The 13,448-nt window shown below is 32.0% G+C and overlaps 1 protein-coding gene across 2 annotated transcripts in view; it reads right to left on the bottom strand.

Annotated features, from left to right (window-relative positions):
* The window catches only part of LOC139091376 (protein prickle-like), a 45,411-nt gene extending 34,625 nt beyond the window's left edge, over window positions 1-10,786 (bottom strand). The window contains exon 1 of one of the 2 annotated variants that reach the window (XM_070641426.1): window positions 10,162-10,786. Coding sequence is in view for 1 of the 2 variants with exons in the window: in XM_070641425.1 (XP_070497526.1) it covers window positions 6,955-7,097 (143 nt within the window). In the remaining variant the exon portion in view is untranslated. Of the gene's footprint in view, window positions 1-6,954; window positions 7,393-10,161 lie in introns of those variants that run through there. The other variant, XM_070641425.1, reaches the window with a different exon arrangement.
* Window positions 10,787-13,448: the final 2,662 nt, after the last annotated feature.

Genomic DNA, 13,448 nt, shown 5'->3' with positions numbered 1-13,448 from the left:
CTCTTTTCAACAATTGCCACACACAAACCGTGACTATACACATTAAGAATTTAATTCTTTTTTTTTTCGGGACTATCTGCGATGTGATGTGTCTTGTGTCTGTGTGTGCGCAGCTTTAAATGTACTGAACAAAAGTGAAGGTAGTTTTTTAGGATGAAAGGTTTTGATTTTTGGGATCAATTTGGGTAGAATGAGATTTTTGATTGAAAATGAATGGGTTTTGTGAATAGAACAGATTAATGTAGTCTATGATTATTGAATGAATGATCACGAGGACAAATTGGCCTGTTTGCTTTGGTGATTTACTTGTCATTTTATATTTCTACCTGAATATTTATGACTACTGTAATGCGGTATGGTCTAACTGGTCCGAAAACTAAGATTGCTATTGGTGTTAATTATTTTGTTGGACAGCATGCGAGGAATTGTATTTAAAATGGGTTGTTTTGGTACTGAGTACCTGTACCCCTACACCTTATATGCTGTTTATTTGGACTTATTTGGTCGTAATATAGGTTGTTTTACCTAAAGAGCAACGATATTAACTTGACTTTCCGAACCCTGGATTCTTGATTTTGCAGCATTAAATCATCTTATCCCCGTGGCAGACAGTGAGCATACTCACTTACAGCGTTCTCATGTGTATACTCAATCAATATAATTGAGTATGTTCAATTTATTAAGCTTACTCATGAAAATGTTCCTTGTCTGTTGGGGTTTCATTTCAATATATCACAACTGCTAAATCAACACATATGCGTCATATCCACCCAATTCAACGTAACCTTTCTACCATAATTTCGTTAATGTTGATAAATTTAACGCTTTAATTGAATATGAAAACATCCATAAGGTAATTGCTCGTTAAATATGAATTAAAGAAAGACGAAGAAGAAGCATGAGCGAAGAAGATCTTAAGACTGTCAATATAGACACAATGTCAGTGAGTTAAACACTTGAAGAGCTCTTATAATTTTTCTACGTAAACATTAACGTCATTATAATTACAATATTGTGAATTGAAGACATTCCAAACCTTTTATCAAGAGAATCAAAACATAAATAAAGAAGAAAGTTTTTTTCAAACTTCTTGAGATGAATTTAAGCATCAAAAAATAAATTGAGTGTTGATTGTTGGAATATAATTTTTTTATTTTGTGAGAATAAACAAAATTTGAAAAAAAGGTTAATGTTTATTGAACCAACTGCCGGTTCATCTGATGCTGATGAAATCTCAAATCACGATAAACATATTTTTATATATTTTAAGGTAGCCAATGCTGTTCGTAATTAATTTAGATGAGTTTTAAATTTGATATTGTTTGTATAATGATCGTGTATGTTGTTAATTTGATATGAGCCTAAAGGCTACTTTTGAAACTTTTCATTGTTGTGTAATTTGAATGATTTAAGGAAGTGAATGGAATGGGGATAAAATTTGATGAGCTTATTTAATGTGAAGGAAGTTAATTTGAGATGAATTGTTGAATTGTTTAGCCATTAGCATATGTTAATATTCATATAAATCTTCCTGCAGGTCATATAGTCGCTTCCTTCCCTCTAAACAATTTTTTGATGTAACTTAATATTCTTGTAGATAATTTTATGTAGCTTAAAGTGATTTTTTGCGACAACTTCCTGCATTTATATACTGATCATTATCATACCAAAATGCTTACATAACGTACATATCATAGAGATTGTGACCTGACATTTGCTACATATTAAACCAGTAGCAACATACAATCATTAACTAATTTGTCTCATTTAGTGAAAACATGAACATGACTTGTTAACACGGACGGTTAAGTGAATATTGTAATGAGATTGGCAAGTGCAAGTAACTGTGAACTGAAATTATTGCTGCATGTTGGGATTTTTTTGCATGTTTTGTTGGGTTTGTTCTATGAGTTGATATGATATTGTCTGTTTGTCTAGTGTGTCTCTTGTGATAATTATATGACTATTGATGCTGTAAAATTTTAAATTATGTGCCTTATAGATTTTAAGAGGCATGCTACTCCTAACAATGATTTGTGCACCCAATGACTATGACAGTGAGATTTATTCGAACAAGTTGGATCAAATCTGGTTAAAAGACACTCAGGGCTGTGGTTTTTTATTGTCCAATTAAGAATGCTTTCAATTCAAACAATATGGCACTGCCAAACAGGTCAAAATTGCTTTTAATTTCAGTTTACTTCAAACTGAAGTTTCAAAGATCATGATGATGATATTAACTATCGATAAAGGTCATTAATGCATGATACTGAATTTGATTGAACTATGAGTTAGCCTTATATGCAGTATGACTAGCAATATATGTAAATTTCATGTTGCAACCAATATTTCAAAGTTATAAATATTATTGCCATAATTTATCAGCTCCTTATTCATCTTAAATGAACCATATTGTGATAATCGCTAGAATATTTCCAATTTTTAAATTTATGAACTTGCTTCTCAACATTACTCATACCTCACAGCTCTGATTCTTCCCCATAAGCCCAAGAGAATTCCTCAAAAGTAGGCAAATATTAAACTTTTTCTTATTCTCCTCGAAATTCTGTCAAATAAAAAATTATGTGAATAATAAACATTTTGAGAAACATCCTAGAGGTACATAGAACATAGAAATAGATTCAGCAACATCTGCTGAAAATTCGGTGCCAAAAAGATGTGATAAATTTATCGACGTGTACACAGCGAAAGCATATTGTATTGACATCAATTGAAACGTACTGAAATTGCTTGTTCACAAATTTATGTTCTCCGTAGAGGAATCGAGGTATACACGTTTCAATAAAAATTTATTGGATCGGGGAGCATTCAAATTCAAATGCGTTTTTGAAAAAGTTCTTTTGTTGAACAATTCTTATTCATGTTCCATCTGAGATTGCTACTGATTTTAATAACGTTTTTCCTTTCTGCTCTTCTTGCCTCGCAATGCTTTTAATATTTTTTTTCGTTGGCATTCATAAATATAAATTGTCATGTTACACTCGACACAACCCCTATGTCGCTGCCTTATTTCCTTTATTATCATCATCGACACATTTTTTTATATTTGAAAAGATTTTTTTTTTACTATTGTTTGGGGATACGTATTGTGACTTTTACTTACATTTAACGAGATGCTCTCCTCATTTTCATCATATTCTTTTTAGTCGCAAATAGAAAAAAATATCATTGTTCCCTTCTGGCTTTATATCCCCATGAGTCATTTCCTATCAATTTTTTCTTTATTTCCGCTTTTTCTTTAAAAATTCTGCAATTTTTTATTATTGCCAGATCTTATTCAAATATTTCCTTGTCGCTACTTGCTATTATAATTTTTATGCTGATTTCAGATGTTTTTCCGCTGAACTTGATATTTATGAATTTTTTTAATGAAGAGCGTTTGATGAACATTTAATGTGACTTGTAGCTCTGGGTGTATACAATTTATTGACATAAAATTGTTTCGCTACTTGATTTTAGTATTATGAGGATGAGTTCAGAGTTGGAGCAGTTTGTGTCGACTTGTGGTAACTAGGAGTCGGCCTGGGACTACTCGATCAATACCGTGACTACCCCAGTAATCCCGGGAAAATTATTTTAGCATCGGGAATATTTAATGAACACATGACACAAAATGGGACAGGTACAGCGTCTTACCAGCTTGGTGACGAGTTTGCCGCAATACAGGCTGTACACCGGCCTGCTACCGGACATAAACTTCACAGAAATGAAGCCCTCTAATTTATTTTGGGTGTAAAATAGCATTAAGCTCAATTTATTTAGGTTGAATTCTACAAAACTATATGAGACGTTCGAATTGACACAATTTTAATCAAATTCAGCCTAAAATCCAACATTCCACCACCCAACTCTGCCCATCAACAGCACTACAAGACAAAAACATATGCGCTAAGTGCGAAAATATATTTTATTGCAAAAATATATTGTGGCATAAGGCGTAGCTCATCATAAAATAGTAAAGAGAATCTTCTCATTTTTTTCAATTCCGACATTTATTGTTCTGTCATAAATTTATGAGCGGAAAAGAAAGGAAATATCTTTTACTTCATTTTTTTCAACAAGTTTGATGATGAAAAGTATGAAACAGCAGAGTGAAAAATTTTCCTCAATTTACAATGTGCCGCAATATTGGCAGCATCAAAACACGTTTCACTGCTGACTTTTAATGTTCACAGCATGAATGAAGACGATAAACTCGGCTGTAACATAATAATCAGCAGTTGTATAGAGAAGAAAAAAAAGTAGTAATTCCGACAAACAGAAAGGAATAGGCAAAAAGTTTATATATTAAAGCTCATTACGAATGCAGATAGTCGAACATTTTTCATAATTTTTCATAATCATCAAAAACAATGATGAAATATGACCAAAAAGAGGAGAAATATCATTATTAGATATGTACACAATACAAGGAATTGTGGATTATTGCGGTATTTTTTGTGCAAGGCATTTAATATTCAAAACATGTCTCACCCAACTTTGGTAAGCTGTAGGGAGCGCTAAGAAATGAGATCGATTGTATAGTATTATGTCGAATCCATGCAATATTGTGTATACGGATGGAATGTTTTGGAGAAAATAGGAAAGGACGCTCTATTGGATTAATGGATGGGGAGTTGTTTATGGAATTACCAATTGTTCTAATCGATGTGATTATATAAGATGGAGATTATTGTGATTAGAAATTCGAATTTTTGCATTTTGGATAGATTTTGGGTTGATATCTATGGAAATGAGGAGCATTTAGTATTCATTTTAATTCAATCTTAGTGTAAGTTGAACCTTAATAAATTCTGAATCAGTTATGTCTAAAATTAGGTCAAAATCATAAGATAGTGGCAGTTTATCTGCAGATCTTGACCTAAAATTGGAAAAATTCGAATTTTGAAGATAATTGTGACCAAAATTCGGTTTATGAGAATTCATTTTAAGTAATACGTAGCATATTTAACAGTTTTGCCTTAATATGCATCAAAAATCTAAAAAATCCCAGAATCAATCCAAATATCATCATCAATGCGTCTAAGCCTGCCCCACATAAACCTCATGAACATCTTTTTCCGTTTCATACGTCTTATTTGTAGCTTATTCATTCACAATATTCACCATAACTGATGATTCAAACTTTATTTTCTTTTTCTGAGTCAGAAGCTCACAGCATAAGCAATAGAACGAGAATATGTGCATGACGGAAGTGAACTGGAATTTTTCCAATTTTTCTTCTCTTTTTAACTCAGAATTTCATCTTTCTTCTTGTGCCGACATATGCAGTATAGATACAAACAATATTGAGGCGTTTCGCGATTTGAATATGAAAAAATAAAGAGAAATAATCGAACAATGAGTAGGTAGCATTAAGATCTAGCGGTTTATAATAAAGTATCACAAACATTATTGCTAAGAACAAACGTGATTACAAGTACATGTAAAAATTGATAGTTTTATCGGTTTCATGTCAGTTATTTGATATCGACAGTGTATAATTAACTTATTAAATTCATTCACATAAATTTACTTATCAAGATCTACAGCATAGTTAAATATCTTAATAGGATCGTCGATGCACGTAACGTGTTGCAACGACATTGCATGCGATAACTTTATAATCGATATATTATGCAGTTTATGATTATTTCTCTTTTTTAAAAAATAACGTGATGTGCAATAATTTCTAATTTTCATCGACAGGATTACTATTGATAAATTGATTTGATTCCCTGAACGGTATGCATGCGTGCATGAAATTCAATCCAATGAATTTAGAAAAAAATATTTAAAAATGATGATGTGCTTAAAAGGGTGACACAAGAAATGGTGTAATAAATTCTAATCATCTTGGCGTTATGCAATTCCACTTATATACATGATTACGTAAATTTTTCATCATCATTCCGAGTGAGATGAGCAGAATAGAAAATTTGTTTTGTGTCCCTCTTTTGAATATACTTATAGATGGGTTTAACAATGAATGATGTTATCTTTAACATTTGTTGTTGGTTTGACTGACTGATTTACTGAATGAATTTGATATTCTTTTGGGAATTTTTGAGTATTGGAAATTGATTTTTGATTATGAGATGTAGAGTTGCATTTTTGTGTATGTTATTGGAAATTGGCTGATCAAAGCCAGTGATATGGTCAGATCTAGTCAGTACGGCTAGTAGATGAAGCAATTCACATTCATTTTGTATGAAAAAGTCGACAGAAGTCGAATCAACTCGATATAAAATTCGACTCGACTTAGAGCTCTGAGATTAAGTAATTAAATGTAGATTGTCATTTGTTAGACAGGACAGGCCACGATCAGAGCGAGCATATAGAATAATCTTATATAACGCTCAACTAATGCACAGAAAATCATATAATAATGCTAAATTTTCAAGGATTTCTAAACAATTCACAAGAATATATTTCCCTAAACCCTCTAGTCGTCTCTCTGTCTGACCGTATAAATTGACAAAGGAAAAGTCTTCCACACTCCCTTCTGACAATGAAAATATCCGAGTACACAATACCAATGAACAAATTTTCACAAGAAGAAAATACATTTTCCCTCACAATTTAATGAAATTAGAGGGTTGTTTACATTTAACAACGTTTTTCTGGTTAACTTGAATGTATTTGTTTGTAGATCTCATCTACATCTGATTTTTCCAGAGAATTGAATAAAATAAGTCGTAATATTACACACAACTACATGTAAAGGACATGCTCTTGCTGTATGTTGTCTACATAAAAACCCCAAAAAATTTATAAAATTATAGAAAAAAATGTTTTACGATATCAATAGAATTTTTGTATGTACGTCGTATACAGCAGACATGCTACAATGAGTTTATTGTACATAAAATTGAATCATTATCAGATTGAAAAAAGAATCAATTGGACATAATAATTTAATTGTTGATGTCAAATTTTTCAATTAAACTCTACCTTATGTTTGCCATTCTAATCCGATTACTGACTGTATTCCAAATTGTTGTCGGTTGTGACCATTTCATAAATACTTCATAATTGGGCTCCATTAATTCCATTTCCTTTACGGATAAGTCATCTTCACATATATTTTCCATCATTTTTTCTCTTCTTTTTCTTCATTTAAAATTTTCAATTTTTTTTATTCACAATCAAATTGATTTCATCATTGTCGTTCATTTGATCATCGACATTTTCACAATAATTAACTTTTCTTTTGTATGTACATCCAACATTCTAACATAACATCAAACGTCGCGCGAGATATGAACATGAATCGAGATGATATGGAACAAAACAATTTGAAATCATGTTCAATTTTAATTAAAAAAATTCCAATCGAATTTGAAATCGATGGAAACGAGTTTTTTGTGTGTCTGTGCACTGCAAACAAAATTAAATAACGTAAAAAAGCAGCAAAAAAAATATGCGAACTAACCTAACGCGCTAAAAATTTTGTTATGTATCCGACGATGAAACAATACTGAACTGAATTGTTAAAGAACTTTTTTATTTTCGAAGTACGACAGGAGTAAAATAAGTGAGAAGGAAAAATGAGAGAAAGGTTCTAATGCAGGGATGAATTAAGTACACAATGAGTCATTTAAATGGGAATTTCCCAAATCCCTCAATACACAACTGTATGGCACGAGGTCACATGTATATGTATGTAAAGCCTGTGTATTTTGATTTTACCCTCCTCTCCGCGATTTTTCAGCTATTGTATCACTCGTATTATTATTATTTCTGTAGGGCGAGAGATGATCATAAAAAAATTAGGAGAAACTCAAGGGTAGAACTGTTTGCTGTGTTGACTGACAATGTTCATGTTTGTGCTTCTTATTTTGGTAGAATTTCTTCAGTCATTAAAATTTTTTTATGGCCCATCAACAACAAGGGGTTGTGAATAACATGTTTGACACATTAATGAAGTTTTCTAGGTAAAAAACTTGTGACGTCATTAATGAAATTTTATGTTTGGATTTTAAATTAATTGAGAGTTCAATATGATTTTCTTAATGTAATTATAGGGATAAGGGGAGGGATGAGTGGTAGATAATCAATTTGAGGAGATGATTGGGAATGCAATTATAATTATGTGAGTGGATATTGTTATTATTTTGATGAAGTTTGGTATGAAGAATTAGAATTTAATGTTCTGGGTAGAATTTTAGAGTATTCTGGCCTTATATCATTTCAGAATCAAAACTATCAGCTTAATTCAAAATCAAGGATTATCAAGGTTCAAGCTCGATTGATTCTTGAGTTTAAGACAATCTAGGGTAGCTCAGAAACTGATTCTAAGTGACATATTGAAGCATTCGCAGTCATAAACCATCTTTAGGAGTCATTGTTAAAATGCTCAGACCTTGAAGTCCAATATTACCCTATCATCTAGTTAAGGGACATTTTACCGACCATTCAGACCCTTCTTCCCTATAAAAACGTTACAAAATGATTAAACGACTCCTTTTTCATCCTCATTTTGCGTCTACACCTCACAATCCACCTCTATTAATCCTAAATCCCGTCTACATTTCCAACAAAATCACACACCAACATATCAAAAGTTCTTCCACCCTGCAACTTCTTTATTGTTATTTTTTCGTTGCACATGTAGTTGTTATTGGTTGCAATAAGGATATTTAATATTTCCTGGCAGTGAAACACATACGTACAATATCATTTATTACACGTTGTTTTGTTCCTTTCTGCTCTCACACATAACTTTTATTTTAAATCGAATATCATATTCCTTTTGCACAGTCAATGAAACATGTGCTGTACGTACGGACTCGCTCTCTTTTCTCAATCTTTTTTTTATTTTGTACATATTATTGTATTCATGAAGGAAATGAACGTAAGTGAATATTGCAGTGCATTTTTATGAAGGGAGAGATGTTGAAAAAATGTATTTAAAGCACTTTATTGAATAATTCTTGTTTCGTGTGCTTGTTTGTGATTAAAAAGGGTGAAAATGGTTTATTTCCCTTCCACAAAATTTCATTTTCATTCACCCGACCCACGCACATACACATATGCAGCTAGTTTCTAGCAGAAAAAAAATTCGTTTGCCCTTTAATGCTCGTTCGAGAAAATGAATATGAATGAATGTTTATGATGGCATCGACCACGTGTTCAGAAATAGATTAGCAGTATTAAATATTTAATGCACTTTCATGCACTTGTATTATTTGACTTTAACTCTGTGTTTGTGGATGTAAAATGTTTTGACATTCAGATGTCATCAGCGTTACGTTATCGCTTTAATTGAGAATTCATCAAATGTTGTTTTACGCGGTGAAGAAGTAGAAAGAAAGGAGAGAGAAAATGATGAAATAAAATATTTTTGTTGCAGAAAATGTAAGAAAGTTTGGAAAGTTTTTTTTGTGCAGTGGACATGAAAGGAACGCAGTGAATTTTGAGATGAGGTTGATAAGATGAATTGATTTATATGGAAAATGATCATGAGGGCGGGAAAGGAACTTATAAATGGAAGCTCGAGCTTGATACGGTATTTCACTTGGTATTGGAAATTGGTTGCCATTTAAGGGAGTCATGGATCACAATTGATCTGTACAACAGGCGAAGTTACCAGTAAAATTGAATTAATGATTGGAGTAGCACTGATCGGTTGATCGATCATAAATTCGGCTCCGGACCAGAGTGTCTATGGCTTGGTGCATGATATGGCTTTAATCCAGTACCATATTAGATCCAAGTCAGTAAGGTTATGAATTTTGGATCGTCTAATCGACTTATGCTATTTAAATTACAAACCCTAACTTTAAGAATTATTTAAGACTCAATAATGAAGCCATAGTCCTCAACAACATCCTCATCAACTTATAACATGGACATACATCCAACATCCTCTCCAATCACCTAACAATCCATCCAATTAGCCACCAATCAACCCAAACAAGTCAATATGGATTAAAATTCAACATTTGTTTTGCAAGAAAATCTGTTAAAAAAGAGCAAGAAGAATGTTGAGTGCCGAGCCTATTACAATCGAATGAATTGTCTTCTTCTTTCGCATTGAGTCAGCTTGAGGTTAAATTCTTACAATGAAAAAACATTTTCTTCTTGTTTCTCTTCAATTTTTTTTAAAAAAGACGTTTTATTATTGCTATTGATCGATTTATTCATGTTTAAACTTACCTTTTTTTAATGGAAGCAGCAAAAATGTGTTTTAATGTAGAACTTGAATGGTCTATATCCAAAATAACAGAACTGTTTACTTCACTTTTCTTTTATGATTCAATTTTTTATGTAAACATGATTCCCACATTCACACTAGACCCGACTTATCGTGTCTATAATTATGTACACGCATCTATTGCCTATGCTTTAAATATACACAACGATTTCTCATCGAGATGATACAATTCTCACCTTAACTCAATAATTTTTTTGTATTCCTTCCTTTTTTTTGTTAACTTAATAAAATTATTTCACAAGAAGTTTTAAGTTTGCCCCACACAGAAAAGTCAGTTTTTCACTATATTAAATGTTTTCCTACCCAAAAAAACAACATAACAGGAATAAAAATGCTTTTAGTAAAATGTGCAAATATTTACACTACACTGGCAATGTGTTAATGCTCACTTCTCACGCAAAAAAGGCAGAGAACCATTTTTACGGTCAATTTGATTCAAGCCTTAACATGAAACAAGATACGGACGACGACGATATTCAATTGAGATTTTTTTTATTGAATTTTATGAACAAAAAAAAAAAATTGAAAAAACAATTTCAATAACGAACACGAGATAGAATGGAGCAACTTGATCAACAGTCGCAACAATACTGCTCTGGAATCTTCACATTGAGAACATAAAAAAAATTGCCGTGCATGAAAAGAAAAGAAACAGAAAAAAAAATATTTCTTTAATGATTTTCTTTTGATATTGGCTTTCTTGGCTTGTTTCTATATTTGTTTCAAGAGAATGAGATCTTCTTGTAGTTTATTGGAAGTTTGTTCCATCATTGGAAGTGTATGAGTTGAAGAGAGTGAGTATTAAGCAAGTATTATGGATTATTGGGAGAGTCAGAATGTGAAAGAGAGAAAATGTTTTGGGTTTGTACTGAAATTGCATAGGTTTAAGGAGTAATAAAATTGATTTGGATACAAATGTTGGTCTTTAGCAGAGTTTGAAGTAAACTTGGATTTTTATGGGAATGTCGACTCGAGTCAATTTAATTTCATGCAAATTCAATCAAATATCATCTTTTAATTATGGCAATTGTCAAGAGGTATGCTATAGAGCTAGCTTTAAGTGGCGTCTTAGAGGACCATGTATAACAATTGATCTGAGCGACCAGAAAAGTCAGTAAGCCTTTCAGTAATCAAGCTAGATTTCTTGACGCCCAACGATTTACTATGTATAAAGCTCTTCATCATATAATTTATTGTAGGTTATATCGATTGATGTCAATAATCTCCACGGAAAACCTTCTTATGCATCGAAACAAATAGACACTGAAGTATGACATAACGTAAAATAATTCATAATCACCGGTTAGTTCATTGATCCCCCTTAAAAAACAATATTTGTCATAAAAACTCCCCAATAATTTTCCACATTTTCATCATCCAAATCCATCATTTTTTCTCCAAAAAGTGTATTAATTCACTCATATACCTTTAAGAGCATTACATTGTAATAATATTGTACCTATAAATCACAAGCTCTAGCACAATATCCTCCATCAAAAGAAAAGTAAAATCCTCTCAATTTGTGACAGTCTATTAATAAAAGACTTAAACATTTTCACACTTATTCTCACTTCTTTTATCAAAAGCAACATAAATTCTGTGCCTTAAAACGCACCAATTGAAGCGAAAATTGATGAAAAAAAAAGTATAAAGCAGTCAATTTGATGTCGATTTTTTTATTGTTTGACTGAAGGTAGAGGAAGTTGAGTCTGTCTTAATAAATGAGATAATATTAGGAAATTCTCGATTCATTAGTTTTGTGATGCTGATACGAGGGTTGAAATCTTAATTCCTTTAAACAGACACGAAAGAATTTTTTTTCTTCACTTCCAGTCAAGACTTTAAAAAATTCCTTTTTGTGCACTTTAATTGCTGAAAATTTTAAATGAGGAAGGAATTTAATTGAGCATGAGGGGGGTAATTTTGTTTTTCGGGAAGTTGTTGGATGAAGTTTTTCATTCTGAATCATGCTATGTACTCATTCATCATGGATGGGATTATTCATAAGTGATGGTAATTGGTGAAATTGAAGTTTTAGGTCTCGATGTCACTGTTAAAATGTTGTTAAATAGGCTTGTGGTGTCATGGATCAAAGGCTACCCTTATTAGGCATGTTAGGCACACCTTTGTTAATATAAGGTCCAAAACCTCAAATAATATGTCCTGAAGTGCATGCTCTGTCATATTTCAGCACTTAGATCCATTAAACATTGCAAAATAATTGCCATAAACTGCTCCAGACTCTATTTCTTAAACAAAATCCTTGTCGTCATCATCAACCGACTCCTATTTCGTTCGTATACAAAACAAAAGTTTCAAGTGACATTCCAAGTCAACATTGTAGCTGGCACAATTGAAAATTAAATCAACTGTAAAAAGTTTTTTTCATTCATCCAATTTTAAAGCCAAATTTATGTCTACACATCCAACCAACCAGTTGACTGTTGTGGTAATTAAATTCAGTTCGAAAGTTATTCATGACTTCCGCAGCATAGGGCTGAGTGGCGATGTTGAGGAGTAAAAGATATTTGCATAAAGGTCGCATAAAGTTTATTTCTCGTATCATTTCACGCTTCTATTTTCATTTGTGGCACAGCTGTAGACTGAATAAATGGATATAAAATAAATCAGACAGAAAAGTTTTGTGTACTTTTGTGAATATATCCTCAATTGTTGAATTTTTTCTCATTAATGAGATTCTTTCTGGCTGTGTTGGAATGAACAGTATTTTTTTGTGTGGTGGACATTTTTCTGGATATAAAATTATTTTTATTGAATGGAATTTTTACTGTGGTTTTTTGTGATATTTTTTTTGTGTCATCTGATACGAGCTTTGCTTGAGGATGCTATTTAAGGATGGATAACTTTCAGATATTTGGACATTTTTGGTTTCAATTCAACACGACTAAAAACAGATCCTGTTTATGAATGAGATGTTTGTGCTGTTCAATTTTAAGAAAACAGTATGCGTATAATAAGTCACCGAATACATATAGGCAAATTGATCAAATATCCGGCTCTAGGCTGGCGTGACTCTGATTTGATGCCGAATTTTGTTTAAATCCAGCACGAAGGTGGCGTCACTTTGGAGAAATTGACATGGTGTCGCCGATTAGACGACTTGTGCTATTCGAGAGTACAGTTCAAACAATACTACTTTAATACATTCGCCAATCAGCTATTAGTAACAATTTCCAACAAATTGACCATGAATGGCCATCATTTAAAT

This window comes from Chironomus tepperi, unplaced genomic scaffold, assembly GCF_022539635.2.
Source record: "Chironomus tepperi strain 1889 unplaced genomic scaffold, CSIRO-AGI_Ctep_v1 contig_244, whole genome shotgun sequence".
Classification (NCBI taxonomy): domain Eukaryota; kingdom Metazoa; phylum Arthropoda; class Insecta; order Diptera; family Chironomidae; genus Chironomus; species Chironomus tepperi.
The sequence above is the reverse complement of the archived record's forward strand: the minus strand, read 5'-3'. Positions and strand labels throughout refer to the sequence as shown.